A 23,027-nucleotide genomic window follows, 5' to 3' on the forward strand; every position below is an offset into this window, starting at 1 on the left:
TCAACAGTTCTTACCACTAGTATGGTCTTTGTTCTATTGTAACTAACAAAACCACAACACTAATCATAGAACAATGGATTTTATTCATGGAAACAAAGAATGAGCATTTAAGAGAGCTAAAAAAACCACATCTATAACTTGAGTGAATGTTTCCTTTTAAAATGGTGAATGCTCCTTTATGTTTAAATATTGAATGGTCCTTGATACTCTCATGATGATCCATAGCTATTGAATATACAACCCTTTTACGCTTCAACCATGTAGTATTCAAATTGTTCATCATCTCTTCTAATTCCTTTACACTCTTTAATAGTGAATATACCTTGGTGGAAAAGTGTATAGTAGATGAATCTCTCCAGGACACTCAAATGTCATTATAAGAGTCAATCTCCTTTGAATGTGAAACTATGTTTATGAAAAAACCTTAGTCTAATATCATGAAACCTTTAGTGCTTGCTACTACTAAATTTTTATTTTTCTTATGTGGACTATCATCTCTTGATCCACTACAACATTTGGGGTGAAATTTCGACGACAATTTACAACAATGGTGTAATTTGTGGTGATTTTCATTTTTTTTTCAATTGTCCTTGATGTCATCACAATACCAACATTGGCATAATAATTTTGATGTTTACATAATTTAAAGAAAATAAAACACAACATTAATCATTCCCATTTGATCGATTATGGAGAGTTATGCGCAAAAGATTATGGAGAGCTTCGAATGAGAGTTTAAAAGAAGTTGTGAAAGAATGTGGAGATCTACAATTTTTTGGCCATGCCCATGCTAAACATTTTGTTGTCCTTGCTCAAAACTTTTTTTTTGTGGTTTATTTCTCATAATCCATTCTCCTCATTATTTAGTCTTTCTATTATTTCATACCAACTTTCAATATCTTCCTTCCTTTATGAGATCTTAAAATTATTAAAATGTTTTTTTTGTTGTCCATGGAATCGAATGTGCTTGACTATATTGTAATACTATTTTAAGTGGCTTATGATTCACCTTATTGTTTGAAAAATTTGACTACACTAATCTTGAAGTGTTCCCAATTTACATTACATGTAGCCATCTAGACTAAATTTGTCATCCAGACTAACTTGGAGGGAGAGTGCATATCTACCACTCATAAATTAAGTAGTACTATAAATGTGATGGGATGGGATGCACATAATCTCCAGTTGATCTATGGATGTGCCCTAGTTCTTTGATTATGTTGTCATGCCATGCTCTTTTGATCTTTGTGACCTTGCCCTTGCTCTGCCCTTGCTACATACATATTCCAAAATCTAAAATATAAAGTAATAAAAGTTACTCAACCCATGCTAAGTGACTTACCTCAAGGTGCCACACATAAATAATGTAGACCAAGAAAAATGGGAAGAGTTTGCAAGAAATTTTACAAAAATAAATCATAGAGCATATTTCTAGTAAGAAACAAGCCATAACCCAGTTAAATCAGTCTAGTTGTTGATTAGCTAGGTTGATTACAATTCATGTAGAATTATCATCATATTAGGTACAATAAAAAGAACAATCAGTTGTTCCAAACTAGCAGGATCAAATACAGTTTTCCAAGGTGATAAAATTGCATATGAATGGTTTGATATAAAGACCCCATATGCTAGCCCAACAATGGAAGCAAAGGATGTAACCATGCATTTATTGACACAGTCTCCCTATGAGGATCCCAAGTATCTACTATTGCTATTACTTTGGGCATCACTATATGATCTAGAATGTTATGAATTGTTGAAGTCATTAGTAACTTCTCCAATGTCTCTAGAAAACATAGCATACTTTCAAGGTCCCTTGGTTCCAAGTAATTTGTAGCAACTATTCTCACTACTGGAACAATAACTTTAGCAGCAAGTTGAGTGCAAGGAGTTAAAGAAGCAAGTTTTGCTTATGTGTAAATGCCATAATCACGAGGATTATTTACTTCCAGAGTCATTTTCCACAATGATAATCAAATTTTCACTTCCAGTTCCACAAGGACATCAAATTATGAATTAATATCATCCATCAACCTTAGTGTGGGTGCATGCATATTATAAATGAGTACACTATATGATAAATCATTCTTGATCTTCTTAAACTTGTATGATAATTTTCTAAATAATTCTTCTTGATACACTTTGTTTGAACTTCAATAAAATTAGATTCTAAATAATACAATTTTAATCTATCTTAAACTTTTGTACCTTTTACTGCACTTTCCTAACATGTCTTTCACTAATATTTATAATCTCTGCATTAAAGGATCTCAAGTTATAAAAAAAAATTTGAGCTAAAATGTTATGGAAACTAATCAACTAAATGAAGGCTTCAAAAATGTTTTTTAACAAAGAAGATTGGAGACAACAATAAGAAGCGAGAGGACCACTAGATCTACAATAGCCTCCACAAAACACCACAAATCTACTATGTTTCTTGAAAAATTCTTGAGTATGGGGTTAGGATAATTTTTGTGTAGAGATTTCTATATTGCATTGACCTTTAGCATTTATTTCCTACTAGTGTTGACTTTCATCCAAGAGTTAGAATCCATGTGTTGATATTAGAAAATGAATGATAATTATAATAGTAAGAATGATACCGGATGATTATAAAATCATCTTATTCACAAGTAATTTAATTATTTGGCCAACTACTCATGAGGTACATACTAGCTACAATGATTAATTTCTAAATAGGGATACATAACAAATATGACTTTGATGCCTATATTGTCACCCCTACCATTTTCGCTTAGTTCAAGGATCTTTTATATTAGGCACTGGAATAAAGGATGTTTACTGTAGTTGTGATTATTCCTTAAAAAAAGCTTATTGCAAAGACAAACAAGGATTTTGGCATGGCATGAATCCATTTCAGGAAATGTAGACTATATGATTCAAAAGTTGTAAGCCCTTTTTCTGCTCTATTTTAGTACAAACATAAGGTACCAATGCATCCCAAGCTGAAAAATCAACAAGGCACTCCTTTTCCATATTCCTCAAGACTAATGAAGCCCAGTTAATCTTTCCCTCCTTATAGAGACTAGAAATTACTTTAGAAACATTGATTCTTCATGAGATAAATCCCTTTAGTACCATCAATTCAAAAAACATGACAGCCTGCTTAAACATCCTAGCCCCATAGAATCCATCAAGCATTATTCTATAGGTAACCACAGTAGGATCACAACCTTTACTTGGCATATTTTCAAAAAGATCATAGGCTTCTTTGATTTCAAAGACCGCTTACAAATATATTATAGCTAACAATATCCTACTTGCAAAAGATACACTTCATGGTATCCAAAAACCCAAAAGCACCTTCAAAATTACCATCTTTGCACAAATAGGTAATAAAAGTACTATAAGTAGCAACATGTAGTATACACCCATTATCATTCATCTCTTTCAACATCTTCCCCACCTCTTCAAAATGACCTAACTTGAATAGACTATTGATAAGAGCAGTGTAAGCTACAGTATCTGTTCTCATCCCCTTGTGCTCCATCTCCATCTTTAGCTTCAAGGCCTTATCTACCTTCCTTGAATTATAAATTCCCCCCATCAAGGCCATATAAATATGAACATTGGAACACAATCCCTTTTTCTTGGTCATATCATTAAACAATTAAAAAGCCTAGTTTACATCCATGTTTTCACACAAAGCATTTATAAGTCTACCATAAGTAACTATACTTTAGTTTGCATGCATCCTCTAAATGATTGGCATTGTAGTATGCTTTCATGAGAATGTTATATGTGTGTGTGTGTCTCGTGAAATGGGAATTGTTTTATATAGGGGTTGGAGTATATCAAAATGCTTGGAATTAAGAAGAGCATTGAGAAGTGTATTGGAAGACCTGATTGAGGGTTTTGAATATCTAAATTGGGGCATTTTGTCAAATAGTTCCATGATTGCTTTAGGTTTTTTGGTTCTTCCATAAAGTTTGATGACATTGCATAGAAGGTCTTCTTTGCATTTGATGTCATTTTCTTTTCACATATGATCTAAAACATTTTCTCACTCTTCAAACATTTTCACACTTTTGAGCTTTTGAAAGATGACATCATAGGCAAAACCACTAATTTTTTACTTTCGGTTACTGAAAATTTGTAGGGCTTGTATTGGCTTTTTTTTCTTGGACTAGCATGTGTCCATTCATCATATTCACTTGTTCTTAGTTTTTCTTTTGCCATGTTAATAGTTCAACCTAGAGTATGTTGAACTTTTAGGATGCTTGTGTCAAGAAACTCAGTTAAGAAACCTTAATTTTTCTTGCCACTTCTTGTAGCTCATATTTGTGAAACCTTAGAATTTTAGTTTTCCTTATTTTAAAAGGTACTAACTCAATGGAAGAGCACCTGCACTATATTACAAGTAGGAGGATGGTGGTTTGAATTCACCATGCTTTAACATAAATTAATTAATTATATTCTAGTTTATATTTAATAATATTTTTAAATTTATTATTTTATACCAGTTCTCTAATCATCTTAAGAAAGATAATAAGTGAGATTAAAGACATTTTGTATATATAAAGACGATTAATATTATCTCTAAAAGACAAATTTTTACTCTTGTTCCTTATTCTCTTTATAAGACATTAATTTAAGACATAGTTCGAGACACTCATTTAAAGACAATACTAAAAACAATACAACTTTATTTTTGTCTCAAATCAAGACAATTCATTTAAAATTTGTCTCAAATATTGTCTTCCCCCCTCACCCCTTCCCCCGTCTTGTACCTCGCCTCCCCTCCCCTCCCCTCCACCCCATCTTGTAGTGACCAACCAGCCCTAGAGCTGAACAGTTCGTGTCGAATGAATGATCGAATTGTGAATTCTATCCAAATAACTCTCAAGTTTTTATCAGTTTCGTACACAAATATCTAGCAATATTTAATAGCCAAACGCAGTAAATGTGAAAAGCCCGACATAACTATTGGAAAGTGATGGGGGGACTCATAGTGAAAAGCTTTCATCCAAACTTCCATGGTCCCAACGCCTTCTTACTTTGGTTAGCATTTAAGTTAAATACAAGTTTCTTTTGTCTGTCTTGCCCAAACAGCCATTCAATCCTGCAATGTTGTACCACAAATGTCATATTCAGACAGCTTTACAGCGAATTATTAAAGAAGAAATTGTGTTTGAAAGAAAAGAAACACGAGAATCATGTGAGCACCTGGTAGCCCTATTGGTATACATTATATCTATATAAGGCTGTTTTAGTCCCAACTAAAACACATCCTTTTCCTTTTGTCATTTCGGAGCCTTTAGTATTAAAGAAGGAAGATGGCGCATACTATGAGTTGGGAGGCCGAGCTAAACGCTCCTGCAAATCAAATATGGAAAGCCTTTGAGAATTCTGCAAACATATTTCCGAGTCTGATGCCCAATCATTTCAAAAGTATTGATATACTCGAGGGAGATGGCATTAACCCTGGCAGTGTTAGACTCATCAAATATGGAGAAGGTATATGAAAGCGTCAGAGTCATTTGTGATTTAAGAATTTCCATACCCTTTTTTCAAATATAATTTTGTCATATTTTGATGTCTCTCTGAATAAATCGTCTAAGCTTTATAGACAATGATGTTCTGTGAGATATTCATTATTTATTGTTAGGATGATTTTTTTTCAAAGCCAAAGGAGAAACTTTTAAATTTTTCTAATTTAGAGTAGAAGGTGATCACTAGTTGCCCACAGTAATTTCCAGTAATAATCTCAAATTCGAAAGTATCAAGTTTTACAATTATTCTCCGGAAGATAGATTCCTGTAAACTGTACTATCCATAACACATAGGTCAATGGTTGAATCTTGATAGCAATATTATAATGCTTGTTTTGTTTTGGTGAATATTTGAACAGGATTTCACTTGGCAACTTACAAGTTGGAGAAGATAGAATCCTTGGATGAGGCCAATATGAGCACCACTCACACTGTGCTGAATGGACAGCTAATGAATAAGTACAAGACATACAAACTGACTTTGAAAGTAAGCCCTGGAGCAACTTCACGCACTTGCATTGTAAAGTGGATTATTGAGTATGAGTCAGCTCATGAAGGGGAAGTTGTACATCCAGAGAATGCCAAGGACACCGCTGTACACACTTTCAAGGTCTTGGAAAAATATCTTCTCTCGAACCCACTTCCAGTGGCTTAACTTAGATGTTTAGAATATATCTGACTCTATCGCTGATTGTTATGGAAAGATAACTCGTTGGTTTTAGGAAGTGTTTGTTTCAGGCTCTATAGAGCCTTGTTTATGTGTGATCTACGTTGGCTTGATAGTTTATATCAGCAATTGTGGTGTATTCGCTGTGAAAGCAAGGTCTTGAATGCCTTTGTGTTTCAAATCAACTTTGATGGTGTCCTGTCTGAAAGCAAGGTCTTGTATGCCTTTGTGTTCCAAATCAGCTTTTGATCTTGTCCTCTGTGAGAGATTTCGAATGGTTTAGTAATGGATGAATGTTCTCCTATTAGTTTCTCCGCGATCTATTTAATTTGCATTGTTATCATTATCTATATAGCGCATTTAACGTTGGATTAGGATATTCAATGTTTTGAATACATTTAGAGCGTCCAATTCGATATGTCTACATATGAAATTAATAGAAAAGAATGTGGATCGAATAGTCACTGGACCTAATTCTATATAATAATAAATTATTAAAATAGTTTTATTATATAATAATTAAACTTTGTTCTTATTGTGATATGAATATCAGGATTTAACTGTGTGATTTTGAGTCAAACTCGATGACCCATGTTTCATGAGTAGTGATTCAACATGAATCCATCTCTCATGAGAATAAATGGAACACTTAGCACTCATTGGATCTAGGTGATGCTCACAGGGGTGAAGCACCGGGACTTCCCGGGAGGTCACCCATCCCAGTACTACTCCAGCCTGAGCGCGCTTAACTACAGAGTTTCCTCCATAGTTAAACCCAAAGCTTGCAACCCCATTTGCAAAACCTTCACCAAGTGTTGTGCCTTATGAACCATTCATTAGAAAGCCCCTTAAGCTCATCAATTGATAAGTAGGAGATAATTTCCACAGCTAGTCATTCAATCATTGTTCTTATTGTCAATCAATAAGAACAATCAATCCTTAAGCCCCTTAAGCCCCTTTGTTCTTATTGTCAATCAATCATTGAATAAAAATGAAGTAAAATAATTGTTAAGTCATCTAGATTTAATAAGTGTTAAGTATTTCATTTATTTATATGAGAGATGGGTTCATGTGAACAACTACATGAACTTGATTCAAGAACTTCGAACATGTTATGCCATGAGTTCTTACATAACCTCCTTTGTAATCACATCCCAAAGATTCCCACTGTTTGAATATTCTATTCAATATCCCTTAACTGAATTTGTTCAAAATTTATTCGAAGTTAAAAATATTAATAAGTATAGATTATGCTATATTGAATAAGAAGGAATATGTATCAATGTTGATATTTATGATGTATAAAATATTTTATTATCTTTATAATTTAAAACAAAATTAAAATATAAAGTACAAACTTTATATAAGAAATATTTGTTACAATATATGAATTAGTATATGTTTCTATCTAAAAATATTATTTTATATACATTCTTATATCTAGTATTACATGAGTGTTATTATGTATTTTTATTTATTTTTAAAAGAATCTACTATTACATAAAAAAATTTAAGAAAATATAACAAAATTATATTTTTAGCTCTTGTCTCAATCAATTAATAACCACATATTTATTTTATGTTTTAAAACTATTTAAATATAATTTTTTCATAACTAAACATATTATGAATTAATTATTTATCATTTGATTAGTTGAAATGAATAAGTTGACTTTATATTTATTTTGATTTAAGACTTGTTTTTCCAGAACCTTAAGATAATAGTTTTAAATTTAAATAATGTTATCAAATTCATTTATCAATTTCTATTATTGTATTTAGCTTTTATTATTGATAAACAACTTTTAAAATACACTATTGATTCTTATTCTATTTTAAATTTAATATTATAAACTATCTATTTTGATTTTCAATTTTATATATATATATATATATATATATATATATATATATATATATATATATATATATATATATATATATATATATATATATATATATATATATATATATATATATATATATATTTGTAATAGTGAAAATATAACTTTTTTTTTTTGGGGCAAAAATGGAAAACCAATAATTTAATATTATAATAAGATAGGTTCAAGGTTCATGAGGGAATGAACCAGCAAGAAAACCTTCAATCCTTACCAAATATAAGAGGCCAAATAGAATATCCATAAAACTAGGTAACGAGTATAATGAACCTCAAATCACAACTAGCAAAAGAGTATAGTAGGATCTATGACAATGCCCTTATAACTTGAACTACAATTAACATATTAAAAAGATCCCACCAACAACTAACCGTCCTAAAGACTATAACATTTTGAAACTATTACAAATAGTCTATATTAAAAATTGTGATTTAATTACAATCCAATTCATAAAAAGAGATATGTGATATGACATATGAAGATTACCCCAAAATTAAAAGATCTTACGATGATAAAATTGGAGTGCTCCTCGGATTCAAACTTGGAATCAATTGCAGGCCAGTCGTCTAAGTCAAACATAGGTTGCATTATTGTAGAAGGCCCAAAAGGTCGGTTGCAAAAAGTATAAGTAACCACGATCGGTAACCTCAACACTGGACCGGAGTAAAAAACCAAAGTCTAGATGGAGTCTCATGTCATGGGCTCAAAATCTATGGCTCTTTCACTAAAATAGTAGGTGAATTTTGAGTATATCATGGCAGCCATCACCATTTCAGCCCCAGGGCAAAATGGACATTCTAGGGGCAAAAACCATGGCAAAATGGGAATCATCCCAACAGAAAAATTTGATGGCGACTAAGAAAGTGCAAGTAACCATCTTGAGCAAAATATTTTTATCTCGGGAGCTGACTTATACTTACAAGTAGGGCGTGGGGCTCCAATCAGAAGCATCAACTATTTTCATAGTGGAGAAAGTCACAGACAATTTGTCTGTAGCATTATATTGGGAATCAACCCACCAACAAAGCCACTAGTCAGATATACTCAAATATGGGATGGAAAACATTTCCATGAAGAACACAAGAGTCACAGGATGGAACCAATGATAAATAAAAAGGACGAAGGTGGAATTCATGGCCAATAATGGCCGGAATGGCCCGAAGCTTGGCAGAAACAATACTGCATATCTCAATGAAAACTCCTGGCCCACCTTTTACATTGAAAACTAGAGAGGACGCATATGTCAAATATGGATGGCCTGTTCCATACTATCCAAGATATACTTAAATTCCCACTTATCGTTTAGGGGTTCCTACAGGAAAGTGTCAGCAACAGACGCACTACCATTCCAAAGATCATATTGTTTCACAAGGTCTAATAGGTTAATATTGACCCTAATTTGATGGAAAATTATTAAATTTATAATATCTTCAAGGACCACCAACATTGAACAATATTCATGATATGAAATAGGAAAATGAAGATAAATTATGATGAGAATATGAATTGTTTTTCAAACGGAACAATCAGTTCCTCACCAATAAGACATTAGATGGCATTGAAGCAGAATGGACAAGAAGATGAGAATTCTTAGGCATGCTGGATACCCGAAATGGGGTCCTCAAACGACCTTTCCCACTTAGCAAATTGGAGCCAGATTCAGAAGTTTCTTCGGTAGTGATAAATATTTGGAAAGAGGAGATTAGTGACAAGAGTTAATGTGATTGTCGTAATGCAGAAATGTATATATAATTAAACTTATTCAAATTTTAAATAAAAAGGAAAAATTAAAAATTATTCCGAGCCCTAATTCTAATTATGTTCTTTATTTTAAAATTATAAATTATTTTAATAGTTTTCTACAAATTTTGTCATCTCTTCTACCAATACATATGCACATTCTAATTTAACTTTTAAACATTTGAAATAGATTTCTCTCTTTGGTGACATTTGCTCAAAATAATAGATATAAATTATAAGACAAGAAAATCAAATCCTATATTAAATAAAATGATATAGATAGATAGCTAGATAAATAGATAGATAGATAGATAATTATTTCTAAAGAAATATATATTTGTTTATATTTATATTAAACTATATGTATACTTATTAATTTATATTTTTTTATTTAGATTATATTTTATAATAAAATTTATTTTTGTAGTGGATAAAATGGAGTTAAGATTACAATTATTTTGTATCTAACAACATGTGGGGGATATTTTCAAGGAAATAGTGTTAGTTTAGAAAATTGAATCTTTAAATAGTTAAAAAGGAAATGCTACAATAATAGATAGGGTCAAAAAAAAAATTAGGTACAGTTAAAAGGGACCTATGGCCAAGCCATACTTGAAGTCAAAGCTTTGAGTGTACTGAGTAATCTAGTTTGCAAATGGGGTTACAAGCAGAGTGAGTTTAACTATGGCGGAAACTCTGTAGTTAAGTATGTTGAAGTTGGAGTAGTACTACGATGGGTGACCTCTTGGAAAGCCTTAGTGCTTCACTTCTATGAGCATAACCTATATCCAACGAGTGTAGGTATTCCATTTGTTCTCATTAAAAATTGGTTTGTGTGAACCACTATTTTTTAAATATGGGTCAATGAGTTTGACTTAAGCAATACACAATTAAATACTAATATTAATATCACAATTTGACTTGTTCTAGAAAATATCTCCTACTTATCAATTATAAGGTTAGTTTTGTGTCTTTGGTCGCCATGTCAAAAAATACTAAATTAAAATTTGTGACTCCAACTTTCTCTAGTCTTATTGCATGTATTTATGTAAGTATTGCTCTGCAATTTTATTTTTAGATTAGATTATGTTTGATTATTTTAAAATAAGTTAGGCTAATACATGGGATTGTATGACACAAAGGAATTATTTTAAAAATTTCTTTGTCTTTAGAGATATAGAATGCACCATTGAAATGACTAGTCATTTTCAAAAGTGATAGAAACTAATTATTGTAATAACATGTCTTTATTTCATCAACAATGTGCAAATCATCAAGTGAGGTAGGTGGGGGTAGACTCATAAGAAAATATTATAGCCTTTTATGGGGATTGATTTAGTGTTTGACCATGGGTTAGAAAAGGTAATTGTAGAGGAAGATGCCCTTGATATAATTATGATGCTTAAGAAGAACCATAAACCATAATTAGAAATTATTGAGTTAATCATGAGATGTATATGCCTCATTACCAACTTGAATGAGATCGAATGTCAACATACCTTTAGTGAAAGAAATGGAGAAATAGATAGAGTTATTGACATGGAAATATTTATGAACACCTTTCAAACTCAGTTCATTCTTCAAGAATTACCCTAGCAACTGCATAAGGAGATTGATCTATGAACTATGGGAGGGGGTCATAATTGGATTGAGAAAGATATTTATGAAAACTATAGAAAAACTTGATTTGTTTCATCCGACAAGTTAGGAATTTTGATAATTACATTAAATGCATGAAAGCCTATGATTTTGAGTTTTCTAAGAATTTTTTGCAGGTTTGGAACAATAAGAATATTGATATTTATTGTATATCCATTAAGGTATTAGTGGAGATTATTTAGGTTTCCAATAGTCTAGTTACAAAGGAAAAACCATCTTGAGAATTTTGAATAAAAAATATATGATAGATCTCAAGAGTTTTTTTGGCCTAGGTAATAGTGTTCAATGACTACAAAATTGGTTAGGAAACCAATATCAGGAGAATAGAAGGATGTGGCATTACTATTGATCATCATTTCCTATTTCAAATATTAATTCAATTTCACTATAATATTAAACTCAATTTTTCTTGATTTTGTTGTCTCGGATATAGTAAAATATTGAGTATAAAAGTTAGGGCCTCATTCTACACAAGGGTTTAAGTCTCCACCTTTATAATTTCCATGTTTCCTAAACCCATGAAGTTTTATCCTTTAATCTCCCCACTAGGGAACCCAAAATATCTATATTAAAATAGTATAATCTACAATAGTTTTCTTTTTAAAGCCTTACTTAAAAATGCATGACACATTTTTAATTTAAGGGTATACTGGATATCCCTCTAGGTTCTATAACATTGATACCATTTCCATAATCCAAGCTTTTCAATGCATTCTATCTTAATTTGATACATAAGTAAAATCCATCAACTTAAGAATTGCATAATTTACACAAGCCATAAGAATACAAGTTACATGGTTTACTCTTATAAATCTAGCTAGTCCTATTATGACTATTAATAATTTTATCTTTAAATATTTTATACATTACATATGTGCAAAGAATTTGTAAAGTGATTTACACTTATACAATCATATATTTTGATTAAATATGAGTTCACCCCCTATTCCTACATTTACATGTGTAGGTTTTTAACATGTTAGGTTTAATATTTATAATAATGAACTATTGCTCATTTTATTTAATTCCACATGCTTAAAGACAAAACACATGAGATAACTTTATTGATTACATAAACATATATTCCACACTATTTTGGATTTACTTATTTTCTTTATAAACATTAAAATACTTACAAGATAATTTCTTAGAAAATATATTTAAATATGTTATTTTGATCTCTCTCCTTTCTCCAAGAGAAGTATTTTTTCCATAACTTTATAATTTATTTATATATTCCCATGTCTTTGTCAGGAGTTTACAAAATCAGTACATTAGGTATCACCATTTCTAATATCTACATTGAATCATCATTTTGTAATGTAACTATTTCTAATGTGAATTATAAATAATGATCTTATATAGCTTCAAATAGAGTTTATATGCATAGTACTTTGATATAATTTTCCACCCAACCATTAGGATCCCTGAATATCCACTCCCTTATGCTCCAAGGCAGAAATGAAGTTGATACTAGAAATGAGGGCTTCTTAAGTTAAGGTTAATCTTTTCATGAAATGTTAAGGAAAAATAAAACCCTATCCAGATGCCGAAAATGAAATGTAGCTATAAAAATTAAGGATCAATACAACTATCAAGTAACACTGTCAAATCCCAAAACAAACATCATAAAACATAAACAATTATATAAGATGAGAGTTCTCTTAGGTATAAGCTATGTGAGTATCATTGCATGGTCCCCTTTGTAGGGATCCTACTAGTAGTTATGTATCATAGAATGCTTGTATAGCATGCTCTAGTGGTTGTAATGACCTCGGTACTCCAATAGGACCTATGTTGACCACTAATAAATATTTAATATTTTAATAAAAATTTAGTTAACCCTTACCCATTCTCAACCAGCTTAATTTATGTTCAATCTTCTTTAAACATAACCCACCCAAAAGTTATCTTGGCAACCTCTTTGGCCTTGGATATTACATTGAGCCACTCACCTAGCACACTTAGAAACCACACTCATACAAAATCCATCTAGGGAAACTTATAACTCTACAAAATCTACAACAAGATATCTCACCCTTCAATTCTCAATTTTTTTGTTATTATCCATACCATTGAGACAAACCCTAACCCTAAAATGAAAAAAATAGCATAAAAACAAATAATATCTCAAAAAATCTTGTAAGAGATCCTATTCTATCCACTTATATAATAAATATAAACATAGACTAATCCAAATGAATTCAATTACATAAAGTATAAGTCTAGATATACTCTAAGATTCCACATCATCAAGTTGATTTAGATAAGTAAAGAGCCAATCAAATCTACTATACATAATACCAACATAGTGAGAACAAAAAAAGTAACCATAAAAGATAATGGAACATCATTCAAGGAAAAAAATACATTCTTTCAAGGTTATATTGAAGAAATCATATTTATTCCTAAAATTGACTATGTTTGAAATTTTGCAAAACCTACAAACTCTAGAATCTTTATTTGAACTCTTGTAAGGCTAAAAAAATCTAGAAAAAGTAGGAGCCATATGGAAATTTTTACACTTAGTCATCTTTAGTTGTATAAGTCTATTAAAAAATTGTGAACAATCTAGATTGATCATCGGTTCAAATATATACATGACAAAAGGTCCAGGAAAGTAATTTGGGAAAACTCAAATAAGTATCTAGCTCACCTATCTAGATAATTAATAATATCAAGAAATAAATCATCAAACCAATCTAGGAATATACACATATACTAAAATGATGGGAGTATTCAAACCCAAATAAACCCCCTCCCACTAATCATCTAGAAAAGATAACACTTTATGTCTTATGTAATATACATAGGAAATTAACTTAACATGTTATAAACTATATCCTACTTATACACTCAATTAAGAGATACATTAAATTTCAATACTTTAATTATTCTTTAGATGTGATTAACTTTATTTCTATATTTAGAGAAAGGACCAAGGATTGGAATGCCTCACTTATTAGATGGATGAACTCAATAAACTCACTAAAGATCGAGAGGCTATCAAGAAGGCTTAATCTAGAAAACCTAGCTAAGTGTTGGGTTCTATATTTTGGTGTCTTTAGTTACAGAGATACTTCTTGTTTTAGTTTCATAGATGTTAAAGGACTTATGATATTTCTATGTTTAAACTCTCATCACATCAATGTATTTTCTTTTTAAGCTTTAAATACTTCATGCAATACTTTAAATATATATGTGTATGTGTATGTGCATGTGTATATATGTGTGTGTGTATCTACACACACACACACACACACACACACACACGTGTGTGTGTGTGTGTGTGTGTGTGTGTGTGTGTGTGTGTGTAGAAGCAAGAAGTTGGGTCTCAATTCCACAAAAGTTTGTAGATTGAGATCATACTCTTTTAGAAATGGGTACCCATTTTAGGGTTGCGTACCCAACCCGCAATTTGAAAAATGGGCATCTATTTAAAAAAAAATTGGGTACCCATTTTTAATATTCAAAAAGTAGGTACCCATTTTTAAAAACATAAAAAAATTGTATTTTTAAAAAATAGGTATTGTATGTGTAGATAATGGACCTCTAAACCTCACACACACCTGAACATGGTCATTAGATGCGAAATCATCCTAGAATAAACATGGAGTCATTTATCCAAGATGCCTGACAATGCAACCTGTTGCCTTCTAACTAGATGGATTATGTCTATATGCTCTAAGAACAAGGAGCAGGCAACTAAACCTTTCTAAAATGAAGGATTTTATGCAGAGTATGATTATGCAATTAATCTATATGAAGTGCAAGCATTCATCTAAGAAATAGAAGACATTAAGCTAAATGTATGCATTCTTAATCTAAAATGATATCAAATGCTAAACCAAGGTTAAAAGCTAGAACTTAAATGAGTAGTCATTTTGACAACAATTCAACATAATTCAAATTCCAAATTCTATAATGAGGGATTGGGAGTCCCTTAAATAGAATCCAAGAATTGGTTAATGGTCAAGATCAATTTGGATGGATTGTTAAGATCAAAGAGAATATTCAGTTGAAATGGAAACTTCCTTGTGCATGTGAAGTTAACTATTTTAGATCTGAGTGTGATGAGTAGTTAACTAAGCTTTTCATGAGTGTGAGAACAAGTTAACTAAATTAATTCCAATTCAAGAGATAGTTCACTCAAAATTTCCATTTTGGAACTAAAGAGAAGATTTTAAAGAGATTATTTAATTTAATAAAGTGAGATATGACCTCGTAAATGCCTTTTTCATTTAATTGAATAACCTCATTCAATTAATTAAAGTAAGCATAATTATTAAATTAAATATTTTTGATTCTTTAGTACATTAGCCTTGGGATATAATTTAATTTAATTAGAGTATAAACACTTCAAATTAAACTAAATCTTAATCAATAGGTTTAATGTGACTAATTCGAGTCAGTACTTTAGGAATTAAATAAGTAGCCTGATTAATATAGATTAGGGTTTTCTGCATTTCACAATTAAGTCAAGTAGCAAAAATTAGAACAAGAATTTCTTATTAAAATAGGACTTTAAAATTGATCAAAATAGACTAGAATTGGTTAACATGGCAATGAGCCAATTTTGGGGTATTACATTTTTCCCCTCTTTGAATGAATGTGCAAGAAGTAAGTTCAATTCAAAGAAAATCAGAAAGCATGATGGACAAATCAAGAAACAAGATTGATTCTACAATTTCATGATGCAAAAACCAATTGATAAGCTTTTAAAGATTATCTCCAGAACAGAGCTTAACCTTAGGGGATCCAAATAGAACACCTAGATACCTAGATTGACAAGATTGGTTCTAAAATTAATGACATGGAGACTAATTGGTAAGCTTTTGAATATCATCTCCAAAATGGTGTTTAACCTTAAGGGATCCAGATAGAACACCTAGATACCTAGATTGACAAGATTTTAAAGATTATCTCTAGAATGCAGCTTAACCTTAAGGGTTCTAGATAGAAAACCTAGATACCTAAGTTGAATAAGATTTTAAAGATTGTCTCCAGAATGAAGCTTAATCTTATGGGATCTAGATAGAACACCTAGATACCTAAGTTGAATAAGCTTTTAAAGATTATCTCCAGAATGAAGCTTAATCTTTAGGGATCTAGATAGAACACTTAGATACTTAAGCATAAAAGATAACAAGATCCAATCATGAGCCATAGAATCATCCTTAGAATGAGGCTTGATCCTCAAGAGTTGGGGTTTAGCCTATCCCAATACTTGTCCATCAAACTCTAATAAAGACTGCTATAAGATGTGATCAACTAATGAAAAGATAAGATAGATGGAAAATGATACTAGATAAAGGGGAACAAGATGCCCCTAGTGATGAGATGCCTTGAGTGATGAGGACATAAGATGGGAACAAGATGCCTCGAGCAATGAAGATTGAGATTGATTTTGAAATTTAGATTCAATGATGTAATCATCCTACCCCCTTGGGAGCAAAATTGAAACATGACACACTATAAATATGATGTGAAGTAGTATATTGAGAGATACAGAAGAAATGTGAGAGTCAGCAAAGTAGAGGAGAGATCAAAAGGATCAGAAGACAATTTGGAATCAATTTAGCCTAAGTTCAAGGTCTAGAAGACCAAGTTTGAACAAAGGTTGACTAGAGTTGACATGAGTTGACTTTTTCTAGAATTTTTGAAAAATTTGAAGGAAATGTGATTTGAAAAGATTCCAAGATTCACAAAGTATTAGAAAAATGGAGTCCACAAGTGTTCAATTACGTCAGTCCCAAAATTTTAAAAATGCATTTTTGAGCTACTTAAGTGTGTTAGATTTTGAATTTGATCCTAAAAATGGTTTCAAAATGGTCAAATTAGCTAGGAGGTGATTTTCATGCAAAACAGAGCACTTTGAAAAATTAGGTCAAAACCTATATAAGGGCCCAAAGGGTCATTTTCAAATCATTTATGCATTTTGTCTTTAGTGAAGAAGAGAGCTCTGAGAGGAAGATGGCAGCTCCCATGCATACACATCATTTTGAGCACTCCCGACGACACAGCCAACTGGCAAACTACAGACCTCCGGTGAGTAATCAACAATCCCTCTTCACATTTGATTTTTCATGCATTTTGAGGTTTTTTTAGCATGTTTTAGCATGTTTTCAAGTTAGGTTGGTCAGTTCTTGTGCGAGGGTTTCTTTCCTTGTGTAGACCCAGTCCATCTTTGTGTGAAGATACACCATCCTAGTGTGTCTTTGCACATGCAGGTGGGGAATATCGCCCGTGAGATACCCACCTCTCATGTGAGATGCACAAGATTTTGGGCACATCTGACCCATTATCTTATTGTTTCTCATCTGAGAATGTGATTTCTCATGTGAAGACATGAAATCTCATGCTAGAATGCACTTTCTCATGCAAAAAACTAGTGTCCTTTTCAGCATTTAAAGTTGAAATTTTTATCATTTCATTAAATTTTTGAGCAATGACTGATTGTGTGCCTATTTTTGTTCATAATGTGTGTAAGCTTTCTTTGATGACATTAAGTTTAGGTTCCACTATCCACCTTACAAAGCTCTGTTGCGAAGCTTAGACGATGCCAACATGATACATATTGATCGATTGGGATTAGCGTATCTATGCCAGATCCTAGTAGTGCTACTGAATCATGGCCTATTGAAATCATTGGTAGAGTGTTTCCATTCAAAGATGAAAACCTTTCACTTGCCCCAAGGAGAGATGACCATCACCCCTAAGGACATCTACAAGATTTTGCGAATACCTTTCCATGGGCCATGACTAGTTTATGACTAAATGCCCAAAGTAGGCATAGAGGCATTGTGGACCATTTTCGAGAGGGATTTAGTGATAGGGTGAGCCATCACATGGGATGATCTCATCCATACATATGGCCCTACTCATAGGTTGGCATCATCTTTGGCCATTTTCATCAATTATTTCATAGTACCAGACAAAGGGTAGCATGGACTAGAGTGTAGTTGGGGTGTGATGTTATAGCGGATGTTAGATGCCCTAGAGAGATTAGGGTGGGAACAATGCATGCTAACTCATATGTATAATGAGATGCACAAGATAGTCTATCATGAGTGGAGGAGCATGGCTGTCAGAGTTTACATTCTATAGATCTAGACATGGGAGCACTTGTCAATGATGTGACCCATTTTTAAGGATGCACGAGAGCTTGTGGAGCCATACATATGCAGGTATAGGGGATAGCTTACCTAGGAAATTTTGGGTAAGACTAAGCATTGCAGGACACATTTTGATGACCTAGTATCCATCATATGGCAGCCCTACAGAGAGATTGAGGATTGGGATGATGCTCCTTAGGAGCTTAGATGGATGTTTGCCTCATGGCCACTATTAGGCTAAGCCACTCATATTATAGAGAGATTTCCCATCATTTAGGTATGGTGATAGTATGGGCAGCCCCAAGACATCTCCCAGGAGTATTGCTCATATGCCCAAGTAGCTAGAGATCTAGATTGGGGGTGGTTGGTGAGGTTAGACCTTGGGAGGTCGATGATAAATGTGTGCAACCTAGTTACGACACAGTGGGAATATCTCCTAGAGATAGCAGATGTCGGGATGATACCTACCTACTAGGCATATTCTACCAGCCATCCCTTCCCATGGTTCATGAATCCTTTGGTGATGGTAGCTCCCATGCCATAGGGACCTTAGTAGGCACTCATATAGGGTCTAGTTTAGTAGTTAGTACAATAGCCACCACAGGGTCCTATAGAGTAGATGAGGCATAGAGTGAGACAAGTACAAATTCCCCCCTAATAGATGGGGTCAAATCTAGGTGCTGGTGACAGTGGGGTAGAGCATGGTCGGTGATAGAGATCATGTATAGAGGAGCAGGCACTAGTAGAGCAATAGGCAAAGATGTTAGATGAAGAGATGTAGGATCAACCTACCACAAAACCTAAGGATTTTCTAAGGAGAGTGAGGGAGTTGATATGGTAGACCTCCTAACAACTAGGAGAACTCTAGATACAAGTGGTCATATGGGATACGCAGATAGTAGAGCAGGATCATGAGATCCTTCGACTATGAGACTAGGTCCAAGTAGCTGAGCGGAGAGCAAAGCTATTGTAGGATGAGGTCCAACTATAGGTAGCTTGAGTGGCCTATTCTTTTGTAGCTTACTCCATAGTGGTGCCTAATGAGGCTCAATAGGTACCCAAATTTTCCTAGTATGCTCGAGAGTCAGGGGGTGCATGACAACCATTTAGGCCAGACATGCCACCACCTCCTCCTCCTCCTCCTCCAAGAGATGAGGGTACTAGATAGAGTTAGACATGATATTATTTTACCTCTGATTTTTGTCTTGGCTATTTATTTATTGGTGTGCTAGCACCATTTTGTATCATTTTTGATCGACAGTGCTCAAGTAGTGCTCATTTCTTTGTACCAATGTATTCTTTTGATACCAATATATATATATATATAATTTTGAGTCAAGCATCATTGTGTACATGTCATTATCATTATCTAGCTTTTAATTTGGTGTACATGAGATGTTTGATGTTGTGATTATGAGATGCAAAACATGATGTGATGTATGGATGTATGTTTGATTTTATTTGTACATGTACTAAAATGAATTTATGGATATATGGATGAAATGCATAGTTAAATGGACTAACATCTCATGTATTGTTTCATGTTTCTGCTTGACAGTAATAGGTATCCCATTGAGGAGCGAGAGGACAAACCAAAGAACCAAATGCTTTTGTAGCTGTGAAGAATCATGATACTTTGAAGAGACGAGGAATCTGTCATTATAGAAGATGAAAGTAGATTTTCAATCAAATTATATGCTGAATCAGGTTATGTATGCAATGCTATCCTATGTTTGATGCAACCTAAAAATAGATGCAACCCTAGGTCTAGTTACCAAGCTTCGACAATTATCATCACAGAGCATATAGAAAAACCATAGATGTCATACAATTCTCACTGATATTGCAATAATGAGAATATTCAAATAGAACATTTGTTATAGTTTTTTCAAGATTAAATGTAAGCATTCAAGGCACTAGAAGCCAGAATGACCAGAACATTTATCCCTTTTGATGTAGCAAGTTAACATAAGCATCAAAGCATAAATGCTAGGATGACTAGAATGTTTCTTGCATGCAGACACACCAAAGACACAAGAGATCTATCTCATGCTAAGTATTCCATTAGTATTTTTCTGCAATGACCTTACGTTTGTAACCTGAGACAGAAGTGTGCTTGATATACTCGCAGTGACCCATACTTTCACTTAGCCAGACAAGTATCAATATTTACTATAGCATGAAGAGTTTACTCCAACAAGAAAGGATAAGAACTAATTTTATTGATGTATCCATATAAAAGGAGTCAAGGTACACTCGGCCATCCAATATGAGATGGAGACTCTTATAGTGGACACCCCTCTTATATGGATGCTTTAGATTTTTGGAACTAAACCAAAAATAGAAAGCAAAGGAAAGATCATGTCCCTAGTCATTACTTCTCTAGTCAGAATGGCATCATCGAGTTGCTCGAGGAGACATGATGAAGCAAAAGTGAAATAAACAAATAAATGCTCAACATATCCAAACAAGTATATCATTTTGAGTTTTTGTGTTATAGGATTGATGTGAAGTGTCAATGTCTAGAACATGGGTGAAAGAAATCTCTTTAGTAGGGTGACAATAGTAAATAGACACAATCAGAATGATTGGTGACTGAAGTCAAAGAGGAATCTTCGAGGTGAAGAACCTGAGCAGAACTAAGCAATAGTAGATAGACATAGCCAGAACAACTTTTGATTGATGCAAGAGAGATCTTCCATAAAAAGAATCTTGAAAGGGGACATGAGCAATAGTAGGCAGACATAGCTAAAACAACTGGTGACTGTCACAAAAGAGATTCTATGAGGAGAATATTGATAAAGAGTGATACTAGCGACAATAGGTAGACCTAGTTGAAACAAAGAGATTCTATGAGGAGAATCTTGACAAAGAGTGACACTAGCGATAGTAAGCAGACACAACTAAAAAAACTAGTGATTGTCACGAAAGAGATTCTAGGACATTGAAGGGCAGTGCCCCCAAGTTGTGACAAGATTCAATCCATGGATACATGATCGAAAAGGTAGGAAACCTAAGTAGGAGAGGGATTGTATAGGAATCTAGAAGATGTGCTACAAGATGGAGCATTGGGAACATGAGGTGCCTATTTGCCAAGTTTTTGCCTTCTTGGCAGAGCTTTTTTATTTTTTTGTATTTTTCATGACCTTTTGCAATTTTTTAGGTTTTTTTTCAAGACATTTAGATATGTATAGAGAGCTTTTGAAATCAGATCAGCTGTAGAACTACTTCAGGTAGAGAGTGTTGATAGGCTCCTTATGCACTTCTCCCTCAGCTATAGAAAAATGGTAAGCACCAGATCCATACACTGCAGTGATTATGTAAGGACCAAACTAGTTTGGTTTGAACTTCCCTTTTTTGGACCTATTGTTGTTGATTCTTAGGATTTTCTCTCAGGATGAGATCACCGAGTTGGAAGTCAGGTGCCTTAACTTTCTTATTGTAGCTTCTACACATTCACTGCTGATAAGATTGTAGATGATCACACGCCACTTATCGACATTCATCTAGTAATACTAGCTCTTGAAGTTGAGGTATTCTATAATCTTCATTAGTAATGAGGCCCTTCACAGATATTTTCAAAGTAGTAATCTCAACCTCTATTGGAAGTACAACATTTGCTCCATAAACGAAAGCAAAGGGCATTGTACCTATTGGAGTTTTGGTACTTGTTTTGAATGCCCATAGAGCTAGATTAATCTGGAGGTGTCAGTCCCTCCCAAATTTATTGAATGTGCAATGGAGGATCTTGAGCATCACCTTGTTAGATGCCTCTGCTTGACCATTACTCTGGGGGTAATAGATAGAAGACCAATGTTGCATGATTTTTATTCATTTGCATAGCTCCTTGAAGTCTTTGTTTTTAAACTGTTCTCCATTGTCATTAATGATGGAGGATGGTACACACTACATATGATGTAGTTTGTGATAAAAAGAGCTATAAATTTTCCATTTTCTATGGTGAGAGGTACTACCTCTACCCACTTTGTGAAATACTTTGTAGCCATAATAATGAGCTTATGTCTATTAGAAGATGGGTGAATTTGACCCACAAGATCGAAGGCCCATTGTTGAAATGGCTATAGCGTGGTACATGGAATCAACTCCTTGGCTAGAGCATGAATCAGATTCCCATAGAGCTGGCACTATTTGCAAGACTTGGCATACTTGATTGCCTCTTGCTCCATTTTTGGCCAATAGTAACCAACTCTAATGAGTTTGCAAGCTAGTGTCAAGCCATTTGAGTGAGATCCACAAATGTCTTCATGAATGTTAATTAATTTTTATTTGGACTCTTCAGGTTCTAGAAACCTAAAGAGTGTTTTATTGAGACCTCTCCTAAGCAAGTCATCAGCAATAATGACATACCCTGAAGCATTATGAATAAGTTAACATTTTTCATTATAGGTTAGATCATCTGAAATGGTTTGGT

At 33.1% G+C, this 23,027-nt stretch overlaps 1 protein-coding gene and 1 pseudogene across 1 annotated transcript; one reads left to right on the forward strand and one right to left on the reverse strand.

Moving 5' to 3' along the window:
* Nucleotides 1-2,877: 2,877 nt before the first annotated feature.
* Nucleotides 2,878-4,200, reverse strand: LOC149558630 (uncharacterized; annotated as a pseudogene).
* Nucleotides 4,201-5,272: 1,072 nt separating this feature from the next.
* LOC149558631 (MLP-like protein 423) lies at nt 5,273-6,203 on the forward strand. Its single transcript, XM_089786146.1, has 2 exons — nt 5,273-5,478; nt 5,873-6,203. The coding sequence occupies exons 1-2, from the start codon at nt 5,298-5,300 to the stop codon at nt 6,166-6,168; spliced, it is 477 nt and encodes a 158-aa protein (XP_089642272.1). The 5' UTR covers nt 5,273-5,297; the 3' UTR covers nt 6,169-6,203.
* The last annotated feature ends 16,824 nt before the right edge of the window (nt 6,204-23,027 follow it).

The sequence above is a fragment of the Cupressus sempervirens genome, chromosome 5 (genome assembly GCF_028749045.1).
Source record: "Cupressus sempervirens isolate cs-2001-9-10 chromosome 5, ASM2874904v1, whole genome shotgun sequence".
Lineage (NCBI taxonomy): Eukaryota > Viridiplantae > Streptophyta > Pinopsida > Cupressales > Cupressaceae > Cupressus > Cupressus sempervirens.